Source organism: Rhea americana, unplaced genomic scaffold (genome assembly GCF_003343005.1).
Source record: "Rhea americana isolate MKP2758 unplaced genomic scaffold, rheAme1 scaffold_40, whole genome shotgun sequence".
Classification (NCBI taxonomy): Eukaryota; Metazoa; Chordata; class Aves; order Rheiformes; family Rheidae; genus Rhea; species Rhea americana.
Genome location: NW_028186535.1, coordinates 1,981,953 through 2,007,487, shown reverse-complemented (window position 1 = coordinate 2,007,487; position 25,535 = coordinate 1,981,953). Strand labels below are relative to the sequence as shown.

The following is a 25,535-nucleotide window of genomic DNA, read 5'->3' as shown; positions in this document are numbered from 1 at the left end:
TAAAAAATGAAAGTGGCTGAATCAATTACACTGCACTCTGCCAATGAATATTTATTAAATTCCATCAAGGAAGAACTAACAGTGAAAGATATCATGCTGGCAGCAATTTGAACAAGAGCGCGTTGACAGAGCACACCATCCATAAAGTTCCTCGAGAATTTGATTTCACAACAATGGGTTTGATATAGAGTAATTATGAAACTGGCTCCTTTTGTGCAGTAGCAGAAATTGGTGCCAATAGTGTTGAGAATCTAAAAATGCAATTAGTAACATTGTAAATTAGACACTGAAGAGGACAGGATTAGATACATATGTGTTGAATTTACTTGTTCAAGCAATAAAGTTGATCTGTGGCTATAGAATTGAGAGTTCTCAAAAGAATTTAAGAAATGCCARATCACTTTCTGAGAATTATATGAAGATGCCAATGATTTAAGTACAATTTAAAAATAATCCCAATAGGAAGATCTGGAAAGTAGCGATGACAGCAGAATTAGCTATTCCAGATAGCTCAGGGAACCATATAAGCTGTTTCTGTATCTGTGTCTAACAGCATTTATAAGGCTGTTTGGCCAAAAAGAAAAAAAAAATCAAAACCYTTCAAAGTTCTCACACATTTCACYTTTCTGTCATCCATGAGGTCATTTAAGAATTATAAAGGCTTGCCTGCAATGGGAAATTATGTGCAGTAAGGGTGTAAATGCGAAGTGGTATTAAGTCACTGCATGTTACATCTCTCTAGTTTCAAAGTAAATTAAATACTGTGTTGTAAAACCATGGCACTGTCAGTTCCCACCATTACATTGAGTGCAATAACCTCTCTACTGTAAGGAAGCTGTACTGGTATAGTGGATCACCTTCTCCTCCTCACATGAGGTTTATTTAAGGCTAGCCTGTGCAACAGAGCCTGTACAGTAAAAACTCATGTCCTGAGCACAAAGCGTGAGACTCTTTGTGTATGCCTTCCCTGAGATTTAAGGCATGGCTGTACCAACAAAGGGAACTTCAGAGAGCAAGTCTAAGCCATTGTTTCTTGCAACATTCTTCTTTTGGGTTTTTTTGATATCCACGTTCGGTGCCTCCACATTCATTACTGCAGACATYGAATTCTGATGACACTGAGCTCTACCCACTTGCTGTCCAAGGAACATGGGTGTTCAGGCACGTATTATGAGTTCCATTAAGTCCTCACTCTGGGCAGATTTACCAGGACAACACATAAATGCCTTTGTGAATGTTGCATGTACTTCTCAGCAAGTCCCTAAGCTCCTCAGATCATGCAGTACCTCAGTAGGAATCAATCAGTAGCAGATTCAATATCAATTAGCCCAGATTAGACTACATTAGAAACCATATCAGCCAGCCTAGAGCAACTGCTATAGGCTCTGAGATATTCACAGCATCTAACCTTAGATGTTTATCTGCAAGTCTTTAGCTCTGAAGGAGGAAAGTTAAGGATACCTTCACAGTCCTTAATCTTTATCCTCTGAGCCAAGCATAAGTTATTTCTGACCTACTTTGGAAGTTTACACCTTTCTATCAAGATTGCTTTGCAGGGACAAGAGAAAGGTGACTGTTGGCACAGCTAAGAATCAATGCTAGATAGGATTCTCCATGTGCTGCAGAAAGGGACAAGTTCATGTTTGCACTACCACTTCAGAACAAACTGTCTGAAAACAAGGCATAGCAGCCTGCTGTCATGACTGCTTGAGCAAGGGGGTTGGACTAGATGATCTCCAAAAGTCCCTTCCAGCCTCAGCCGTTCCATGATGGGCATGTGTGAGGAAGCTGAATGAAATTATACAAGCCATTCTAGTGGGATGAACAGCAGTGAAGTGTGTATCACTTAATACTGGAGAACAGGCTGACCATACAGTTCCATTTTTATTAATATAAGATAAAATTTGTCTTGCACTCCAGCATGATCTCTGCTGTGAGGTATTGATACTTTTCTGGTTGTTCATGAAACCCAAAAAGGTTGAACAGAAGAAAATTTTAGGAGTTTTATTATCTGATTTTACAGATCACAAATCTTCTTTGTAACTATAGTTCCCTCTGGGAACCACAATTGAAATCTCTAAGACTTCTGTTTTAACARATGTATCATTTCACATTAATTCTTTGCATAGACAACACTGCAATTGTGAAAAGCCTCCAAGGGCAAGGATTGAATTCTAAGGCCTCCTCTTAATATGCACCTAGTGTAGAGTACAAAGGAGTATGGCCAACTGGTATTTTTTAGGCCTACTGCAAAGTATGTTAAAATACACTATCAAATTCAGTACAGTCTAGCCTTCTTGGTGTGTTAATCCATGGTAACCATAGTGTAGAGACCCTCCCTGGCGTATGAGATGAGAGACAGTCTACGCACCACAATTACTACTCAATTCTATTCTGTGCTTGGAGGCAGTCAGGTAATGTGCTTATACCTTAAGGGGCCATGGAAGTACTTTCTTATTCAATGATAATTGAGGAATATGTTGAATATTAGATAGGAATGATGATAGATATCCAAATTTTGTGGGATTTAAAATGTTTAAAATTTGAGAATCTTCTTTACTGAGGCAGCATCACCTCCATAGTAGGGCTGATGTTTTTAAGCATTTTCATAACTGATCTAGAAGTACAAATATGAAGTCACTACTGATCTGTTTTCTAGATAATTGAAGGATTGACTGAAACACAGGATAATCATATATCATTTTATATTCCATTTGTTAATTTGAGCCCTTTTCAGATCAAGTGTTTTAATTGTGCAAAATGCAAAATTGTATTTAAGAAAAAAAGGGAATTTGGATAATCCTTGGCATCTAGGGAGGCCATACCTTAAAACATACCTTAAAAATAAAGACTGCAGAGCATCTGGGAGTTGTAGTAGACAGTAAGCTGTTCTCAATATTGAGGAGCGATAGGTCAAAAGGAGCTAGTATGGGCTGTGGATGTATAAAATGAGAATAAGGCAGAGAAAGAGGAAGTTTGTTTCAACTTTGGAGATACGAAATATTCTATAMGTAATAGTCTGAACTTGTGCAGAGTGTTATTACTGTGAGCTGCACATGCAGCTAAATCAAGCTTTTGTAGTTGCCAGCTGATAGTAAAAGTTGAAAGCATGCCTGCTGTTAAAAAGCACACACAGGAGCAAAATAAGCCCCTAGTAGCAAATAAACCAGAAATTATTTAAGGCCAAGCTTTATGCTGAATTATGTTGCCTACCCCTCATGGAAGAGGAAACAAGGTAAGGAAGTTTTGAGTGCAGAGAAAAGGAAACTACTCACTACATCTTGTAGGCAGCCTTGATGAGAAGGACCATATTACACTCTCATTAAAACCTTGAGGGATACATTAAAAAGTCCTATAGCAACTTCTTTCTCCAAGGCTGGTATCTCMTTAAAGAATACAAAGTCACAGACTRTAGCYGCATGTGAAATCTCTTTATTTCATAGGGAGTTACAGGTACTGATCTTSTACCACAGAATGATGTTTCTTCTTCCAGCTATTTTCTCTGCTTAAGTTGGAACAAGTTTTAGTAAGAACTATTCAGAGTTCTTAGAAAGAGTGAATGCATGCATTTTCTGTATTTTCCCCAAACTGAAATAATGCTTGTCTATATTCTAATTAGCTCTATTTCAAAGAAATAAAAGGAGCTAGTATAATGTACCTAATGCTAAAAGGACATATTTCTAAATAGCCTCTCAACTTACTTATGTTTGCCTATTATATAATAACCTTCCTTGGATACCTTTGCCACCATGCATCATGAATTGTATTTTCTGGGAAAAATTCTGTTTACCTATGATAACCAGCAGAAGCTTCATTGCCAAAGAATTAAAAGTGTGTTTATATTGTATTCATACCTGTATGTACTTCATAAGCAGCTTTTTTGTCTGTATTGACAGGTGTCACCAACTCATAATCGTCCTGCAGGGAGTGGAGAGCAGAAACAGTCCCACACAGTTCTTTCATCACCGCCTAGAGTAGCATTTGGCTTGAGGTATGGGACCACTGGCTCCTACTGASAGAGCAGCAGCTTCAGAACTTAGAGGTTATTTAGTAAATAAGATGTCAGTGACCAGAGAACCAGAAGAACCACAGCACCAACTGTGATTCCAGTTGTCAGGCAATTTCTTACTAGAATACTTCAGAATAAGCATTCTAGACCTATTTTCCTTTTCATTACCATCAAAGCTAAAGATCTGGGGAAGAATGAGTTGCTGAGAAATGCTCAAGGCAGGCTATGAAGCAAAATCCCAGGACCTATGCCAGAAAAATCTGGAGCTCAGGTGCAAGTCTAAGTTTCCCCATAAACTGAGGTTATTCAGATCCACTGTTCTAGTTTGAGCTTCATTACATAGCTTTACTTTTTTTCCCTGAGAGGCTGGGCTGTCTTACGTGTTCATCACCACTAACTCAGTGTGATATTTGACTTCAATTAAATTATAAGAACATATCTTACAACAAATTAGATAAAAGCAAAACTTTTTGCCTTGTCTTCCTGGATATAGGCTACATTCCATTCCATTAAAGATAACCAATGTTTGACCAGAGTCTGCTTTAAAAAAAATACTGTGTCTAAAAGATTATATTCAAAAATCTAATTTTAATGCTGAGTTTCTTACAGTAGAGAAACTCTTTAATTTTTCACAGTCCTTGAAGTGATTTTACTCTAAAAAGCAACTGAGAGCAAAAGGAAAATTTCACATTTCTCAGTTTCTTTGTCACTCTCAGATCATTGTATGTGCTACAAACTGAACTTGGAATCTTCCCAGTTCATGGCTTCTGCCCATTAATGAATGTTCGGTAACCAAAATGTGCTTATGTATGCAATCACCAGGTGATTCCTCTTTGTGCTGTGCAGTATTTAACACAGATATAAAGAATTTTGTCTGTACTCTTGATTTAAAAATGCCAGGACTAATTTTGGCACTACTGTTAGGAGCAGTGGTCACTCCTTGCAGCTCCACTCTTCAGTAAGATTGCTGGTTGGATACATATTGAATAGAAAAATACCATTTTAACAGTTACTTTAACCATTTTTTAAACTTTTCTTGTGAACTTTAAGTATTTGTTATAAGGTGGACTATATGRCGATTGCATAGCTTTAAAACAAATACTCCCTGCCTTTCTGACTTTGGAGGTGAAAGAGGAGGAACACACATGAATGTGTTACAGCTATGGGCAAGGGTTAAAACTTGTTTCTCATCAACTGGGTTTTTATTCCAGTTGGTTCATAGCTAAGCTCAAAGCAATCTCTGAAGTAAGGACTAATAAACTTRAGAATTAGTAGCTTTTCCCCTCTTTTGTATAGCTACTGTCTGAGACGGTAGTCTATATGAGAGAGCTTTGCTGCTCAGAGCCATGCAAAGTATTTGGACCCTAGCTGTAAAGCAAAGAGAATTGTTGTCTGACATGACTTGGACTGCATTGCAGASTAGTTGCAACTATCCGTTATGCCTTGGCATTAATGTGGCTAAAGTAAGGTTATATCTATATAAGAGTTAGTCGTTGGCTGAAGTAAGAGTTTTATATTATTGAGATGAGCCTTGGAGTAGCGGAGCAGGTCCAGCAGCTGCCACAGAGCCTACAGAAGCAGGGTGAGGAGAAGGACTGATCCCTCAGAGCTCTGCGATCACAGCCATTTATCCATTTGCTTTATCAGCTTCTTGAAAACAAACAAAAATCCCTTTGAAACATTGGAGGTTCCCTCCATTCTGCACTCTGTTTAGCTTACTGATCTTAGGGTGATAAAGCTACAAAAATGTTTTGCTAACAAACTTCCCTTTCTTTCTGACAGGAAGCCTAGAGGGGAGGGGAAAAAATGTCGCAAGGTCTATGGGATGGAGAACAGAGATATGTGGTGTACTGCCTGCCGGTGGAAGAAGGCCTGCCAAAGGTTCATCGACTAAAGATTGGAATTATGCAGAGGATTTGGGGATGGGGGAGGACAGCAGCAGAACCAGATTGCTGCAGTTGCACTGTATTACTTCCCATTCTCCCTCCAGTGATGTGGTGTTTGGGTTTTTTAATGGATTTTTTTTTTGAAGAGCTTTGTATTTCAAAGTGAAGCACTTGTAGCCGAGGAGAAGCACTAATCACAACCTGTGTGGAGCAATAGAGCAAAAAAAWAWWAAAAAAAACAAAACCAGGAACATGCAACAAAATTCTGTCTTAACTAAGTATTGAAACCAGAGCAGCTATTAGTGTTTTTCTGTAAAAGAAAGGAAAAAATTAATTTTTTTGCTAACTCTATGAACTACTTGCTCCTTAGGACCATTTTTAACCGTTTCAGTCTCTGTGTTGTGAACATCTGTATTAACTAAACTGAACAATTTTTCTTTTCCTGGAACGAAGATCTTTCTTTTGAAAGCTTTCTAATAAACACTTCAAAGTCATATAAGCTACAGTTTACTCAACAAAAGCTGTACCAAGACTGGAGCCTGCTAAATAATACTCCTAATATGAATGATCATGGTTATATGATATTTTTGGAAGGGGGATGTGGGGAGGAGTTGGATTTTTGTCTGTTTGTTTATAGGAGAAAAGTCTGAATTTGCAAGAAGGACAAGCAATGTTCCTGGAAGATTTTTAAACCAGACATAGACCAGTAGAGTGGAACAAAGTAATTTAAGTACCAAATTGGATTTTGATCCTCTAGAGGAAGAAAAGCAGCGATGAAAAGTCACCAGCAGATGTTGTCACAACAGAAATTGAGGGAAGAAATCCACTGATCCTTGATTGAAACCCATAACAATATAATTGGGGTCCAGTAGCTTCGCTTACTGCTCTCCCTTTTTCTAGGGAGGATTAACAATTGGACCAGCTCATCTATTGCTGCAGAAGCCATATAAAGAACTGGTAAATGCAGCCACTAGGATTATATGGAATATCTATTCAGGGACATGATCCAGCCCAGCAGTTCTGCTCTTGTTTCCTTTTCTCCTGTTCGAGAGATTGTTGTTAAATTAATGGTTTGCTCAGTTTTTCTTTTCCATTAAAGTTGCTAACATCTATTTTATACAAAAAATTGCTAGAGAAAATACCCCCTTTCCACAACATCATCCCAGAAAGAGAAGTACAACAGCAAAGGAGCAACGTATTTGTGGTAAAAGTCCATTTCTTAACTCATTTTCTTATCTGAATTAACAAGTTTTTATACTGACAGTACTTGGATAAATTTGGGTACTTTTTATCTTTGTCCATTAGAAAATATATACCTGAATGCAGACAGCTGGTGTTCTGTCCCAATTTACATGGAATTCCCATTAATTGTTACTTACAGTGGAAAAATTATATGAGGATTTCCTAGGATATGAATGTATACCATTAAACAGTACTTGCCTGTGAAACAAAACAAGACATCCACAAAGAAAACCACCCAAGCAAAAGTTTGCCTATTAGTAGAGGCATGCAGGCCCACTAATTTCTGGATTTCTTTTTCATACCATCTGAAATGAGACCAGATTTTTTTTTTAATTGTGTAAGCTGCCTGATCCTCACTGAAATAAGGGGACTTTGAGTATCTAAACAGCTTTCTAAAATCTGGTCCAAAGTTCACTTGATAGCTTTACTAAGTGTGCATTGCTGCTTATGCCTATGTAAAAGCACAAAGTGACAAAGCAGTTGCTTGGAACATACACTGTGAAATCAGTGTAGTAGTACTAAGCAGTAAAATATGTAATAGGAGCCACTAAAGGATATCATTATTTTTCTTTTTGAACGAGTAAATTGGGCAATCAAATGCCTAATTTGAGCATGCTATTTCAGTTGTTTACAAATTGTGTAATTTAAATGCACAAGTGGCAAGATGTGCTTGCATGCACACAATTACTTGATTTTGTGCCCAATTGTGTTGTCATATAAAAAAAAAGAAATAGACTCTGAAATCTATTAAGACCCTGGAATATATATACATATATATGTATATATATAWAAAATCTGGGATTAACAGGGAGGAGAAAGTTACTTTGTTTATAAAAGAAGAAGCTAAACTTTGGTGAATATACATAGCCATTGCTTTATTATCTTTCCTTTTAGTAAGATGTGGGTCATGGTTTTTCTTTGCCTGTTGTATTATTTTAATTTCCATAGTAAAATACCTCCTAGTAATTCTTAATCATTTCATCTTAAAACACTGAGTTTGCTGTTTGTGTATTTACTTTGAGGGAACTTAGAAAATCTGAATCTTTTCAAAGATATTTGTACTAGCTTTCCCCACATTTTTTCAAATACTCGAAGACTAATTATAAAGAGTTTCGTAATTAATTTGACCATTTTTAGACTTACGATATTTCCTTATTTATTTGTTGTTCTCCTTTTCTATTTTCACTTTTTTTGCTCTGGAGGTTTTTTTTGAAAATAATGTATTAGATTGTATGTTTTTTCTATAATGTCATGGCATCGTGAGCACCTTTCCTGAGGGCACTTTACAAATTAATCTAATAAGATTATCTTTTATAAATTTCTACATGAAAGAGTAAAGTCTGTCTAGTGTAAGGGAGTAAACGTAGTTTTAATGATCATGGAACAATGGTTTTGTTGCCAAACTAGTTCACCCTCTGGTATAGATTTGATTTGGATTAAATAATAGGCATAAAAGTTACAATTTAGCAAAACATGATAGAAGGTTTGTTTTAACAAACTGAGGGCAGAAAATGTTTGATCTAGCATAAATCCTGCTCTGCGAAAATTAAATTGTCAGCATTTTTACACAAAATTTGATCAGCAGAGTTTATACTGAATCAGTTTTGAATCTTACGGCTGTAAGATTCAGACACAGCACTGCCCTCTTTAACTGCAAGAACACTCAGATGGCTTTGTGTTTCTTACTCAGATTACTTCATGCTGTCTGAATGAACATTTAGCTGACTGCTTCAGCATCCACAAAGATCTCCTTAGCTCTCTTAACATACCCTGCAAGGACATAAGGACATAAATGTCAGCAATGCCTTTCTTGTATTGGCATCACAGAGGGTAATCTGAAATAACTTCTTCCATTCTTGAATATATTGCTTTAGTATTGTCTTAAGTTATCCTACTGTCTGATTCAGATCAGAGTTCCACAAAGGCCTTCCAATACCAGAGGATTTTTTCTTTGTCTCCCACAGAAGAGCAAGCTGGAATGCTTTGGTCATCTACCACCATCAGTACACATCATTTCTCGTACTTTCTATTTCTCTGTAGGATATAGGTCATTGTCTGTGCCCCTCCAAGGCAGTCAGAAAGAATGGCCAGACTTCATTATGCACTGCTCATACGCTACAGGTCTTTGGACATGTTGCTCATATATGGAAAAAGCCAGAATTTCTCCCTAAGATACAAAAATGGAAGGACCTATTTTATTAGTTTTGACCACTTACTAGTATTGATGCTGGTGATAGAAGTTGCCAGCATTGATATCAGACTTGATATCAACAGCTAGGTCCCAAATATGTTTCTTGGAGTCTTCCTGCTGCAACAACCTCACTTCAGCTACTCCATGAAAAATGATCTGGGAAAAAAAATTATTTAAAAAGTGGGAATTTCAGATGCAATTTTAAAATGTGATTGTGTTGCAACTGCTTCTCTGTGAAATAGTAGATATTGGGCATTAAGTATTCTGATCATCTTATTCATAAAATTATTTCCACCCAAAACAGCGTGCCTAATTCTCTAGTGCCTTGCACAAGTGTAAGTGAACAAACAAGATGCAAAGTGAGCAAAAACTTTTCCACTGCAATTTGCATGTTTACACTTACTTCTAATTAAGACCTATTGTCATTCATTGTTACAGAAACCAGACCTGTGTGGCCTGCTTGTGTGAATAAGTTGAACAGAATGCCCGTCTGTTGAATCACGTTATCAAACTTAACCAGCCTGGTATGAGCATTAGCTATCTAATGATCTATGAACTCCCTGCACCCATTCTCTATAATATACATCTCTTTCTCATTCCTTCTCCTCTTCATTTTTTAAGATAACGAATAAGTAGATAACACAACAGAATGCAAAGTTGTAGCAGACAGTTCTTGTAGGACGTGCATTTAAAAATGGGGTCCAGCTCCAGGCGGTATCACAGATGTTGACTCCTCCTTGGACCAGACCTGTTTTTTTTTTTTTTTTCCTCCCCATTTATCCAGCTCCAGTGAGACTGCCTGAATGGTTTTCTGTTTTCTGCCATGGGCTGGGACCAGCTAGAGTCAGCCTGCCTAGAAATCAGGACAACCAGAGGCAGCTCTACATGTGGCAATGCAAAATGATCTCTTTTTTTCCTTCTGATCTGTAAATACGCTGAAACACCATCTCAGAAACTACATATGAATTTAGAAGCTTGCTGGCCATGTGTGGAAACCTACAGGTTACCTGTGAGGCTTGTCTCTGTTGATTCAAACTTCAGAACAGTCTTTGTAGGAAAAAGTTACGCTGTTCCTTGTCTTAAAAATATTTTGATCAGGAAATGTTTGTAAAATCGTATTTTTGACTTATATTTATACTTCATTCAATTTTTCATATAGGTGGTAGTGCTCAAAGTGAGACCTATATAGATAGCTTGTGGCCATTGCAAAACACTGTAGTGAGATTTTATTCTAGTCTAAATTCAGAAGAATTTTATGACACCCTTAGCAAAATAACTAAAAAGTAACTCACTAGCAAAAACTAATCAGGCTGGTCATTTAGATACAGAAGTTATCTGCTAAATATAAGCAGCCCCTGTCTGCAGGTACTTGAGCTTGAAAAGCTTCTCCAAGATTACAAAAAAACCCTCCAATATACAACTATAGTTGATAATGTCAGCCTGAACTGTTTTTTCCATCTTACACTACAGTGCTTTTGCATAGACCGCTCACTTCTATCTGAGTGCAAGATTAAAGAACATTTGTAACATCAATTTATAACTTTTGAGGTTATGTGGTGATAAAAAAAAATGCTAACCCTTTTGTTTCTGCTTCACATAGACCATTTTCAATAACAATCCAGAAAGACTCTGAAAATAGAGATTAGTATATTTCTAATGGCCCTAAGCAAAATGAGATACAGTTTGCACCTATTTTTGCTTATACTGTTGAAAGAAAAAAAAAATTGATCAGTAAACTCATAATATGCAATGTAATGGAATAGATTAATGTAGTAACAAACCAATGTTATGCTTTTTTTTTAACTCATCTTAAGAAGAAGAGTTTTTCCTTCAATGTTTGACTCTAAATATGAGAAAGCTAATATACCCTTGAGAGAAATTAATTCAGCAATATAAATATTAGTTTTGCCTTCCTATTACTTGAGATTGTAAACAGTATTACACTAATGAGGTAGGATTTCAAGACCAAATCAAAATTTTTGATGTAATTCAATGCTAAAGATGCACTCTGACCCTTAAAAATGTTTGAATGTCAGTGTTTACCATCTTTGCCAAACAGGAAGTTCACGATTTCTGACTTGCATTTATAGCTAATACTCCTCAAAAAGATCATATACTAGACTTCAAAGTCTTTATCTTGTTCTGCTATGCACTAGAGCTGTTAGCATGTAATAAGTAATGTCCGTAGAAACAGAAGTTACTAAAATGTTTGTTAAAAACAAAAAACAAAAAAGATACAGTTAATATGAATTTCTTCAGGGAAGGTAAGAGGGCTATAAATGCAGGATGTAGTTCTATCTGAGTAGAAAATGGGTAAGAATTTGATTTTTTTTTCTATTCTAGGCAAAATTTAAAGGATCAATTTGTGGCTTCTTGAATTACTAAAATTAGAAGGAAGCACTAATTGGTGAAAATTATTTTACTTTAATGCTATAACTTATATAACTCCAAATAGGAAAAATACCTTTTAACTCACAAAAAAATGTAGAAAAAGAGCTTGAACCATAACGTAATTTCAATATAAATCTATACATTTGTATAAAGCTTTTCAGAATGTATTGTAAATATAAAGAATTCTTGTTTATACAGTTCCTTGGTCAAAGCATACTTTGTCTGTAGTTGGATTACTTTTTATCAAATTACTTCAGCCACCAAAAATAATACGACAGCATGCTATCCTGGAGGTATTGAGTACTCTGCTTTGCAAGGTGCTAATTTCCCCTTGAAATTAAAAGAAAATGCATGCCACTACAAAAGTTGTATATGTGAAGCTGTCGACTTCATTAAAACAAAAGTTAATACACATTAACTACTATTTTGAAAGAATACATGCACAAGTTCCCCAAGTTTTCTTCAATTGTTTATGAAGAAATTTTCATTTTGTCCATAATACTTTCTCCTTATCAAATCTTTTTCATCATATCCAGGAACTCCGTTCCCCAAAATCTTGAGTATTTGTACTGACCAGAATCTTCAGTAGGACCTAAAAGTGTAAATGGCACATGGCATCAGAATATTTAGTGTCATTTTTTAATTGTAGCAATTCTCACAGTGATACCAACAAATCTTTCATGGAAGAGATGCGTATAATCTATAAAGCAGGTGTAGTTACTACAGAAGTAGATAGTCCAATAACAGTTATAGACTCAGAATCATCAAGGCACTCAAGTATGCGTTTAACTTTTTTCAGACAGTTTGTCAGTGAGACTTTTCGTGTTTCTGAAGTTAGGCACATATTTCTATGCTTTTCTGAAGTCAAGATGTGGAAAAACAGATATTCTTATACCTTTTGTTTGAAATATGCACTTTGTAAGACAATCTTTTTCTGATTTTATGCAATTTATCTGGTATTTAGACAAATTTAGAGGATTGAGGTCTTTTGTATTTTTTGCATTGCAAAGGGAAAGAGAAGACAAGTTTATATGTACATTTTAGCATATGAAAGCATTGCTTAGATTTGTAAAAGCTGTCTATTTGCCATCAAGCTCAAAGGAACTTACCTGAGCACATCCAAAAAATGCATGACAAACAAGTCACTTTATATAAATTTATATAGTTCCATCTGTATTCCTTACATACTTCTCCAGTGAATTGGATATACAGGAGTTCTGAAGCTACAAAGAAATAAGTATATTTACCTAAAAACTTTAGGAATACTGTACAGTTATGTCACAAATTATGTTGTCTTTGTGTAACCTTTAGTGTTAAAAAAGCATCAGTACTTTTACTGAAAAGGAAACTAGACAGTAGCCTTATTAACAAGGTGCAATACTTAAAGGGCTAAATTATGGAAACAAGTAGTGTGAATATGTACATCATTATGAAATGTGCACTGTTTTAAAACTAACTTTTAAAGCATGGGGCTTGTATTACCTCTCTGAAACAATAGTGGTGGCAGAATATTATAACCATTTATTATAAGCTATGAAACAGGATTTGGGATTCCATAAGAACCAAAAAGATGAGAAGGGGAATTGTAAATTATATAGAATAGTAGTGGGCAGTCTAGCATGGTAGCAGAAATCTAAAACATCAATGCAAAGCTATAAAAAGTCTGAATTACTGAAAGAAGAGGAAATACTGATGTTGGTTATGGACATAATTTAGTCTGAAATTCCCAATAATGTCAAAAAGTGTTTACTTCAGTGTTCAGAGAAAATTCTGCTTTATCTCTTGGGTTTTATCATTGGGTTTTGTTTAAATTTGTATTCTAATTGTGAAAACATTCYTAAATTGTCAAGAATTGGCTTGAAATTGTATTATATTTTGAAAACAACTTTTCAAATGGAGAGATTTCTTCGTTCATTGTACTGTCCAGCCTGAATCTCATTATGCAGCATGATCTGCTTAGACTGAAGAGGAGAGACGGGGCAAGCAAAAGGGCAAGCGAAGAGTAGAAAAGGAATACTTTGTTGGTTCACTGGTCAGTTAGGAAGAGTGTTTGAACAGTCGAACTGAGGGATCCTCTTGCATATTTCTAAGTGAATTTCTCCTCTCCATCTGCACTGTGACCTTTCAACAGAATACAGATTGACAAGTATGTTGCATCTTGCTATCGTATACTTTTACTGTTAAGGAATGACATACAAGTCACTATTTTTGTCTTATTCTTCGAATCCAGAATCAACTAAAAGATTGAAATAATCAGGTCTGTTGTAAAGAAGGATGCTTGGTTTCACTTTTTGACTTTCTTCTAGTAAAGGACCAAAGGACAAATTTAAATTTATAGAGACATTATTTGAAATAGGCTTGAGCTAATAAGGTAAGACCTGAAAAAAACATTCCTCAGAATTGGATTACAGCAGAATGAACCATTCTGTCTTGGGCCATTTCCATTAGTGACTAAGGCTAGTGGCTTAAGGATAAAAAGTTATGCACAGTAAACCTTACAGCACAGCAATTGCTTTCCTTGTTTAGATATAGCACCTTTTATTGTACTGTTACTTCTCTAGCCTTATTGCTTTTTTTTTTGATAGAAGTATTTTTCATCTATCAAAACACTACTATTTTGTATGCATAAGGAAAAGTTTCTACCATCCTGTCTACCATTTTTTGCAGTTTTTTAATAGAATATTTAATCCTGCTGCCTTATCTTTCCTTCTAATATGTAACATCTTTTCTCAGAAATATCTTAAGCCAAATATGATCAGATGCTGCAATTATAGTTACTTAATATTGGATGTGTATATATAAATGASCATAAAAGACTAACTCCAGTGACTCAAAAAACATCGATGAAATGCCCTGTAAGATCTTGTTTTGTATAGATTGTAAGTCAAAAAAGCTTTTTTTTTTCTTCCCCAGTCATGACAAGAGTTTAGCAGGAATTAATTCTAATTAATTTGAGGAAGAGAGAGAAAAGCCAAAAGCATTTTTTCTGAAATAAACAACCCTTACTAAGCTCTCATGAATTTTGTCTGTAGCCAAGAGATCCAATGCTTCATGTTTCATATTACGTTTGCACTATTCTGAGGCAATCAATTACAGAGGTTTCTTTTTTTGTAAGTTATGATCCTGATAAAGTGTTTTGTGATACAATTAAGAGTGAAATGCAGATAGCATTGTAACAGATAGTCCTCAAAGCATTACATTTTTTTCTCAGAAGAGTTGCCATTGTACCTGTGAATAGCTTCATTGACTAGGACTGCTCACATAGGTAACAGTAGTAGAATGAAGGTACTTGGATTTTCCTCAGTGTGACTAGTTCTGCTGTAATTGGAAGTATGAAACTGTAAATCTGTCTTTGAGCGCTTAAGAAGAGAATTTTGCTCATAGGTTTTGCTCAAAAGATTAATACATACCCAGACATGTACTGCACTGCTGTTGGAAGATCTTAGCTTAGTTTCTAGTACTGCCAAAGTATACGGACATGTCATTTAATGACAGATTTAAGAGCTGTTAAGCACATGGTCTTAAGTAAGTGYGTAATCCATGCTACTGACACCAGATGTAAAGAGGTTTCTCAGAATGGGATCCAGGACAGCCAGCCTGTTGTAAGGGGAAGCTACTGCCACAGTCGGTGTGCTGTCAGCTAGCGCAAGCTGATCACGGATGCTCAGGACCTTTGTGTCCACTTACCGTCTTGGGGGAACAGATTGTCCACATTCATTTCTGACTCACGGACAAAAGGTTCTTTTGAAGTGATACTCGTCTTTTCAGAGATTAAGATTGTTGAAGAGGTTTCTGTGTTAAAAAAGGTCACTGAACAATATACAGTGTCCTCAGAGCTGAAACTAGAGCTTGTAGCCGCCCTCCTTCCAGAGGCATGCTGCATCTACTAGACTAGGAAGTGGGAGCCGGCTTCCTTCTGGGCTTTCTCTGAGCACAGTAACCTTCAATTATGGCACTGTTTCAGTAGAATCAGTGCTTGCTTCCCACGATTTACTACCACCCAGCAAAAAGCCCTCAAACCAGGCCAATGGGAGTTGGACTCTCAAGAGATTTAAAACCCAACTCTTTCCCATTCCTAAATGTTTCAGTTAGGAGGCTTTTATGAAGGGGGCACTGCCCCATGACTTTCTAGTGGCATTTCTAAAAAAGCACCAGAGCCACGATTGCATTTGCAAGGATCCAGATATCATCGTGTCAGTCACATGAGAGCACTTTCATGTAGAAGTAGGCAGAAGACATCTGTCTTTCTGAATCCTAGCTGGGCTTAGACACAATGTTGGTATCATGCAACTTAGCTCTGTGCAGAGTAGTCCTAGACACCTGGAACGGTACACTAGTGTCCTACAGCCTCAGAGCTGTGTCTTCAGGAATATTTTAGATTTAGATCTCTACATTTCACTTTACATTGAAGCATGTTAAGTTGGCATAAGCTTGTACTACAAGTGAAAGGGCTGTTGCTACCCCCAGCCGCTCCTCCTCTCTTCTTCAGTGCTGGCAGAARCATGTCTACAGGAAAATGTTCTGGGTTATGCTGGCTTCAACCATGCATAAAATAAGATGCATAAAGACCAGAACCTTGCTGGTTTTGTACCTCTGTTCTCCATGTTAGAGAAGGAGACTGCATCTCAACTAGGCATGGTTTTGCTAAGCAAAGGTTGAAGGGCTTAAGGGACATCAAAGGCAGCTTTGCTGGACCTCGATCCTGCCCTGATCTGGGCATCCTGGAGCCAGTCTGATGTAATTCAGGGATAATATAAGATCATGCAAGTTCTATTTAGGGCTGAAGGGGGAGGTTTTATCTCGTTTATCTTATTTCTGGACCATGGAAAGGCAGGAATTTCTTCTTAGCCAGATATGGCAGCAAATAGGGATTTTCCTAAATAGAAAGATTCTTAGTTGCTTTGCTAGTACAAATTTTCAAGCTTTTTGTATTACAATGTCAATGTAATAGTGAGGGGAATGCCAAGAGGGATGTAAAGGTTCATAATCTAACAGAAGGAAATAACTGTCAACATCAAATTGCACTACTTTTTTTAAACTCTAGCTGTGAAAAAGCAATTACATTTTCTTGACATACGCTAGTTATATTTTGTTTCATAAAAAAGAAGTATTTCTACTGTAAAAGGGATTGAATTTAACACAGACTATGAGACTAACTGTTAAAAAAAACAAAAGCCCAATTGCCCAGTTTTCCTGCATATGGGACTTTTGATATACTCCACTTGTGTAACACTGCAGGTTTCAGATGCAGGTATCCTTTTGACTCTCTTCAGTCACAGAAGGGAAACATCTGCCCGTGTACATTCTTCCTCCTTTGTTTCCTATCATCAAATTTCTTTTGGGGGATAAAAGGTAAATCTAAGGTCTTTCTGAAAAGCATTTTTTTCTGATTTTTTGTTTTTAGAAGTATAGCATTTCCCCTTCTCAGCATAAAATTAGTGACCTTTAATTTGSTCAGCATTGCACTTTGTATGTATTTTCACTTGTTGGGCCAGGTATTTTTGATATACTAAATAATAAAAATCTTGTTAATCTAGTTTTAACTAGAAACTAACTATGAAATGTTTTTTATAAAAATGCAAATTAAAAAACCTGAATATAACAAGTGTACTATTTAGATCAGAAATATTTTAATGAAATATTGAGAAATATGATAGCTTCTGAAATTATTTACCACTTAGTAAATTCAATATGTTGATAGATAGCATAATTTAAAATGAAATATGAGTAATCAAGAGAGAATAGTAGACATTTGATTTGTTTACACAAAAAAGCTGCATTAGTTTAATGGATTTAGCTCTTAAAAAGTTAGTATAATCTAGTTTAAAGAAGTACAAACTTATTTAACAAGCCAGATTAAAATGAAGAAAAGAGTTAACAGAGAAGTTCACATCAGTTTATCTTAATTACCAGAGAGCTATGTTTTTCCCTAACCTAATGCAATTTTGTATTCTGGGCAGTCTGAAAAGCCCCTTGTCTTTGGAAAGGCCAAACTCATTTGAGTACTATATTCCTTCAAAACTTGTACATAACTGTGTATTTACCTCCTTTCAACAGTAGCTCTTCAAACTTGTATACTTACAAACCCACTTCCAGATTGAAAATGATACATCCATTTATTTTTTCTGGCTTCATCCCCTCCAGTTTTGGGAACCAGTGTCCTAAGACAAGACAAGACAAGACAAGACTTCTAGCAATCTTCTTGCTCCTTAATGAACTAGTGAAGAACTCCATGCCCCCTGATTTTAGTGTTAAATATAAAGCCCTTAATACTATTGCATGTAGTTTAGCTTCTGATTTTTTTGGTGCCAGTGTCAGTGCTTTAAACATAGAACAACTACACTGCCCCAGCACAGAGTCCCTTAAAGTGTTATGCAGTATATTGAAAATAAAGGCCATTTAATTTGTACTTTTTCCAAATCACACCTAGAAATTTGGAAGTCTATAGTGACTGAAAAAACAAAATACAGTGGCAGTAAATGAGGAAGAGAGACTGTGATGGTTTAATTTGCTTCCTGGGGTCTAGCCTTCCTAGACTCCTCTCTTCCAGGCCGATGAGCCAATATATGCCCAGACCACGCAGAGGTCTGAGGTCCTTGATATAGTGATGTGAAATCCCCTGCCAAAATTTTTCTTCAAAACATCTGGCAGAGTCCCCAGTTCTTTTTGTGAGACTTTAAGACATAATGCTTTCTCATTTTTACACCATAGGTGCAAGTGAAAGCTAACTGCTGATCCTCGTATTGTTAATACAGTCTCAGCTTGAGTTGCCAGTGTGTCATCTTGGTATTTTTAAGCAAGCTTCAGTTTTGCCTATGAAGAAAGTGCAGGATCTGAATATTTCCACATGCTATAAAGCTGTTTTGTCCTTCCAAGGACTAACCTGTGGTCTTTGAGCATGACTAGTGCACCACTAATGGCGTGCGAGCTATGTGCTTAAAACTGGTGAACAACAAGGTACTGTGCTGAAGAGAAAAAATAGATTAACATTACCTACACATCGTACCACAGAGAGGAGTGCTGTGGAGCACTGCTAAGGTGTTGTAGACATGGAAAAAAGCTCGGCTTGAAACCTTGCACTATTGCATCGTATCTCTGGAAAATCAGCTTCCGTTTATCTGAGGAACAAGTGCAAGGGTAGACTTCCTCCAGGGTGGCTGTCCTTTGGGCAGCACGAGTAATAGTTGTGCTACCCAGCTAGTTTCTGTATTTTTTTTTTTTTGAAGAAAAGCTTAGAAGAGAGAGAACACTTTTGCATGTACCGGATACTCGTTTAACAAAGTCAGATCTGACTGTGCCCTGGGGGCAGCCTGTGAGCTGGTGTGGCAGGGGTGGGTGGCTGCCTTCCACTGCGAGCGACTTGCACACAGCTAAAAGCTGTTTCTTAGAAGATTAAAAGCAGCCACCCCCCCCACCCCCGTTTTTCTTAAGATGGAAAAAAACCCATGGAAATGGCACAGCGCAGACCTTTTTCAGACTCCCCAGTTCGTGTGCTAGGCCCATCCCGCTCTCTCCATGCAGCACAAGCAGCCGGAGGCTGCGCGGGAATTCACAGCTTCATGGCCAGAACTGATCCAAATGCCTCTGCACTCTGTCACCGCCAGAAATGTTTCAGTGTTAAGACAAAGGTGTGCAGATTTGGGCTCTCCGAATTTCCTCTAGGAAGTTTGCTGTGAGAAAAAGTGTTAGCATTTTTGTGTATGCATCTGCGTATTTCTGCACTGTGACTCGAGAGCGCTTCCAATAGACTTTGGATGTCTGGGGTAGTAATTCTCTGTACAAGTGATGACACTCCAAACGTTTGCTAATGTGGCAAATGTGTTTAATTTAAGAAAACTATTTGAAATGTGTGTATTAATGCATTAAAAGTCTATGAAAATATTTGAGTTAAAAATACTATAAAAGTATATATTTGCACTTGCATCTTTAAAGAAGGACTACTGAATTAATTAATCTGTTTGCTAAGCACTAGCTCTTGAGTTTGTTAATGCACTAGACCAGCTTTTGACAGAGTAATTTCTTCTGCATATACAGAAGGAATATTTTCTTCTCAAATTATTCCAAGCAATTCAGATTAATGAATAGTTTGTTTCTGGTCACTGAGAGTTAGAAGGGGCAAATTTYATCCTCTTGCACTTTTAATATTCGTCATTTGTAAGGAAAAAATTATTTTCATTTCCCAGCGAATGATTGCTTCATTAGCTATAGTAAATGTTTCTTTACTTTGATTGAAAAATGTTTTAATAAATTTAYTCTCCTTCCTATGTATCCTTATTACCTGACATAATAGTCTCTAGTTTTAAAAATGCTTTTGTGCAATTTTCATAAATAAGGTTGAATAAATATTGCAAGGAAAAATCTAAGTAATCTAGTAAGTGCATTAACTACTGTTTCCTAACAAGGAAGTTAAAATTAGGAGCATACAGAAACATGAATAATCATGAAGAAAGTCATTTAGTTGCTTAATGAAATATTTATAGTGTTTTGATTAGTAAAAAGTACTAATATCTGCTAAAGTTACATTTAGTTGCAAACCACTGTGTTTTAATAGGTATCACAAAAGAGAAAGCAATTTTTCTTCTGAAAAAGAAAAAAAAAAAGCACAAATGGGAAAGAAGATTAAAATAGATAATTTATACCAAGGYCTAGGGCTTGCTTTTAAGTTTGTCCTGCCTGGCACATGACAGTTGTGAGTTCAAGGTTGCTCAGGACAGCAGACATTCCTAATAAGAAACAGTCAGATTTCAAAGTATTGATTGAAATAGAAGCAGTGAACAAACTTGTACTATTTTCAAAATATAAGTAAGCTCAGCTATTGCCAGAAAAGCAAAAAGCACTATTCTCTGCTGAACTAGAATTTCAGCATTTTAAACAAATCACTTTTTAATCTAGCTCGTTCAACACATGGAAAATAAGATTTTGTTCATTTTTTAAGGCTTATATCTGTTAAATCTCAGAGCAGGGACACTAATACCCAAATAATGAGAATTAAATAAGAATCTCATGAAATCCCAAAGTCCTGTATACATTATTACAGAAACAAGTCTACAAGTGAGAAAATATGTTAAAAAAAGAAAAAAAAAGCAAGAGGAAAAAGATGCTAATTCTTTATTTAGGAAATACCATTCAGTTACCATTAACTCACAAGATGTGTGATTAACTGGTCTCCTGTAGATTTGTCTTGAGAGCAGATGGCAATTAAACTGCACAGCAAAGAAACTTCCTTTGATCTTGCTAAATGAATGTATGCACACGAACTATGCATTTTCCTACAGCTGCATATTGTATCTTGAATTGATTCAAATCCAACCTTTTCCCCTAAGTTAGCAGCTCCCARACGGTAGGAGCTGAAGGTGCTCCTGGCTCCTTCAGCGTGCGTTTCTCTCGCTGTGCCTCCGGTGAAGGCCAAGGACAGGGAGGCATGGATGGGGTGCCTGCGCTTGCCCGGCCGCAGCTGCTGCCACTCCGGCCCGAGAGGCTCTTGCGCTTTTTTGCGCTGCAGCTTTTTGGTCAGGAGGAGCTTGCAGCTGCTCTAGAGCAAGCTGTGGCAAGGAAGAGGCTGCTGCGAATTCGGCTTGCCCGGATCTTCCCCCCCACTCCCGGCAAGAGCCTTTTCAGCCGCTCTGCAGCCCCAGTCTGGTTCTCGCCACCTCCTCTCGCAGAGCTCTGCCACGCGCCCCGTAGCAGGCATGGCAGGGCTCCCGCCTGGGAGCAGCGGCCCTGGGTGAAGGACCAAAACACTTGGTCCTCCAGCCTAAGCAATGACTGGACTTCAGGGCTGGCGTGTGCAAGACACGAAGGGTCAGACCTAACCCTGTTGTGTATGTTTCTCACAGTTTATCCTACAGAAAGAGAGAGAGAGAAAAAAAGAAGATGTATTAAGAGCATCTTGCTTTAGAGTAAAGCAAGACCGTACTAGACAGCAAAGAAAGATTTTGCTTATATGCAACCTATTCAAATATATAATAGCAGTGTAAAGGCAGTAGTGTTTTATCTGTCCAGAGATGTGCACTCTTCTGGGTTATATTCAGTTAAAAATATTTTTACAGTATGTATTTGATGGGCTAAAGACCTTAATTTTATATTTGTTTCAAGAATTAGCATGGAATTCATGTTTTCCTATTTACTGAGCTAGCTGACTATGCTAGTTTTCTGTTTGCATAAAGAATATTTCTGAGGTTTTGGGATTTTCTTTTTAACACTGTCCTTTTGAAAGAATGCAATGCTTTTATATGTTGCTTGATAAAAAAAAAAAAAAAAAGAAAAGAAAAAGAAAAAAAGAAAAAAAAAGAAGATTTCTTACCAGGGCCCTTACAATGTGATCCACAGAACCCCCTGACTTGAAAAAATGCCTGAGGACAGGCAGCTTCAGCCATTACCAATCGCCATCTCACCCATAGCTATGACCATTTATATCCGCAGAGGATCTGCCCCCAGGAAGGTTACACAGAGCAGGCTGAAGGGATACGCGAGTGTGGTGCAGGAGGCTCTCTGCAGCTGGTAACCTCCCTTTCCAGGACGTGGCCTGTAACAGCAGCAGAAAGACACTACTGCACTTCTCTGCAATCTGCACCTGTTCTGCGGGCCTGCTTTAGCTCCAGCTGCAGCCCTCAAATCAAAGCATCGACTGCAACGGCCAGTCCTTTGTTGTCACTTACTATCACAAAATTTACTTCTTAAAATGAGAAAGAGCTTCCAACTCTGTCACTAATGGAAATACTGAATACTTTATATATATATATATATACACCTATATATATGTATGTGTGTGTGTATATATATATATATATATATATATATATATATATATGGAAAGTATTTGAAAAAAGTGTTTTGTCTTTTTTTATACCACTTTTAGCCAAATAGAAGTATTCTGATTATTACTTCTGTGGATGTATGTCCACCTGTAAATAAATTTATATATTCAGGTGCATGAACCTGAAGGAAAAAGTAATAAAGACTGTTCACCGGCTATGCGTTTTGCTAGCTTTCGGTTCCTTTGTACATAGGAAGTAACTGTTTAAATGTTGGGTGTTTTTTTTTTTTTTTGTACTTTAATTGCTATTCCTCTAAAAAATGAAGAAGAAAAAAAAATCTTTTGACTTTGTTTTCTCTTTTCTGAGTTAATACAAAGATTTTCTAACTTTTTACTGCAGAAATGGATAAATACCTGGTGCTATGTGAATTTGAGTCAAACTGGCCATAACAGACCCACCAGTTAGAATGCACTTTTCCTGTGGCACACAATGTATTCTCTCAGAATGGACTTTCAAAGGACCACCAGATGTTTACATTTCTTCTTGTTGCCCCCGGTAGTTTTGAATACTGAAATATCTCCCATAAAATAGAGAAAGACATGATGTATTACTGATGTAATGAAACCTTCCATTTAGGTATCTATGACAAGTTTGTACAAATACCGTTTTAGAGATAGTTGAAATACTGGGCTTTCATACTTTGTAATGCTTTGCTGTGACAATACATACGCTGTTGCTATCTAGTCTAACCTCATTGTAGACCTGTAATTTCCTGTTTATGGTTATATGTCATGAATTGCACTGGCTTGAATTCAGCCGGATACTGGCTGTGCCGCTGAAATACTCTGACTGTTACGATGTTCACAAAACATTAAAGAAATGCACTTGCAGCTGACTAACTACCAAGGAGTATGTAAAATTATTCATGTAATAAAACCCTTTGTGTATATCTTTTTCCTCTCTGTTTTTGTAAAATCTAGTTCCTCAACAGCTGTGAATGCCAGCACGACGGCCAAGGATCAGCTCGAGTGACCGATAACCTTTGCACAGCCTCCGCGCTGAACAGCAGCTTTACAGCGTGAGCCTGGATGTGGGAAACTGCCTCTTCGATTACGTTGTGAGGGACAAGTGGCTGCATTATGGCCAAAGGGGAGGAACTCWCTCGTGTTCCTGCTGTAAACCTACTGCCCTGCTCTCGCCTGGCAGTAGAGGCACAGCCTCCCCGCGTGCACACGGGGAACACTTCTGATACGCAAAGTTTAGTTTGAACAGGACTTTGGTGAAGCTACTGCTTTAAACTTGGAGAGACATGCCTGAAGCTGGGAGTAGTTGGGGGGGGGGGCACAGTACTAAACTGTTTCTGCCCAAGTTCACAAGTCCCCTTCTGGCTTTGTTAGGTCTTATGTAGCTTTTCTTTGGCTAATACGTTCTGCAAATCCAGCTCCAATATAAATAGTATAAAATAAATTATTAAATTTAAGGAGTGGCTTAATCACTCTTCCGTTCATACTTTTCTCTCCCCGGGCAATACCTCCTCACTGCACACATGCGCGCAGAGTCTTCCAGCTGTAGGAAAGGATGTCTCTAAACTAACCTGGTCTCAAATGCGGGCTCAGACCAGCAAAGAGACCCCGGGCTGCTGCCCAGCACCATCTTCTGACCAGCACTCAGGCTGCTTGTCCGAACGGCTCCGTCTTTCCCAGGCAGCGAAGGCGGCAGGTCTCCGGCGCCGCTGGAGCGAGCGGCCGTCTTTGGTCGCCTCTGCTGGAGGAGTCCGTCTTTGAAGTCCCGCTGCTGCCAGGCGGGCACCCAAAGCTCTCTAACTTGTAGCCTAGAGACCTGCGACTAGGGAAGTAAAGTTTCTTCAGTCAATTCCTCTAGATATAAAAAGGAGAGGATTTGAAGTCATATAATTAGCAAGTAAGTATTTTAGTGGTATTTCAGATTAAATCCTGCTAATTAAATGCCGCTTTAAGAGATTATAACCTCTGCTGTAATTTATGTTCCCAAAGACAGACACACAGACGATTACAGTTGCCATTATGCAAATAACGTTTTCTCATTTTTGTGCAGAGCAAAAACATTAAAAGAAAAAGGATTTCAGTTTAGTCCACGGTCAGAGAGCTCCACTCCCTCTTCTCCACTTCCCCACAGGCTTTTTCTCATTGAAGTTGTTCTAAAAAGCTTTTAAGAAGTGACTATGTACATTTAGTTTAGAAATATTTTAGATGGTCAGATACCTTTAGAAAGTTTTGAGACAGAATGATTCCTTCTCTGCTTGTACCAAGAACTTCCTCTAACCTCTGCTGTTTTCTTTGAGCGAAAATAATTYGCTGAATTCAAATTTTGGTTTCAAATACTCTTGGTTGCACAAAAAAGTACATCTTTTTGTTGAAAGATTCTATGCATTTTGTACTTAAAATRTTGCTATCCTCTTTTCTTTTATAACGATACCTTTGTGACCTGTTTTACAAGTCTGATGTTACAGAATCRCTATGATATAATTTTACTTCTCCTCTGAGGTTCTAGTAGAAAGCTGCTGCTCCCAAAACAACTTGTTAGCAATGAAAATACTACTTAGAAAACAGGAACATTATTTTGGTGCCCCTTAATTAAATGCATTGTCTGCTAGCTTATTTCTTTTAACTGCCAACATTTTTCTCCCACTTACACCCACTCTTTTTCATGATGCCAAGAAAAATATTTAGGTTATAAAAATACAGTATTGATATGAAGACCAAGCTACATTTCTTTTTATGGCTGTCAAAATGAAAAATAAACATTAGACTAAGATTTATGGTCTAAATTTATCTTTAAAGAGGAGAGAGAAAGAGAATAAGAATTTGCACCTTCCTTAATTGTGTTTTCCTGTTTATCCCCAGACGATACCACTGTGAACAGGTGAAGGTTTTATATTGCAATTGCTGAGAAAGGAAAAGAGAAGAGCTTTCAAATGCATTCATTTTAACACCAGGCAAATGTCAACAAATTTCTCGTAACACTTTATCTCGGCTTTGTCTTGTAGTCACAATAGCACAATGTCTTGCTCAAAGACAAGG

General features: G+C 37.2%; 1 protein-coding gene across 3 annotated transcripts in view; it reads left to right on the top strand.

Moving 5' to 3' along the window:
* ZNF704 (zinc finger protein 704) overlaps positions 1–23,915 on the top strand; it is a 94,879-nt gene extending 70,964 nt beyond the window's left edge. The window contains exons 7-10 of one of the 3 annotated variants that reach the window (XR_014896973.1): positions 3,897–3,991; positions 5,792–7,099; positions 13,647–13,865; positions 23,457–23,915. Coding sequence is in view for 1 of the 3 variants with exons in the window: in XM_085314322.1 (XP_085170448.1) it covers positions 3,897–3,991; positions 5,792–5,903 (207 nt within the window). In the remaining 2 variants the exon portion in view is untranslated. Of the gene's footprint in view, positions 1–3,896; positions 3,992–5,791; positions 8,205–13,646; positions 13,866–22,875; positions 23,422–23,456 lie in introns of those variants that run through there. The other 2 variants (XR_014896974.1, XM_085314322.1) reach the window with 2 other exon arrangements.
* Positions 23,916–25,535: the final 1,620 nt, after the last annotated feature.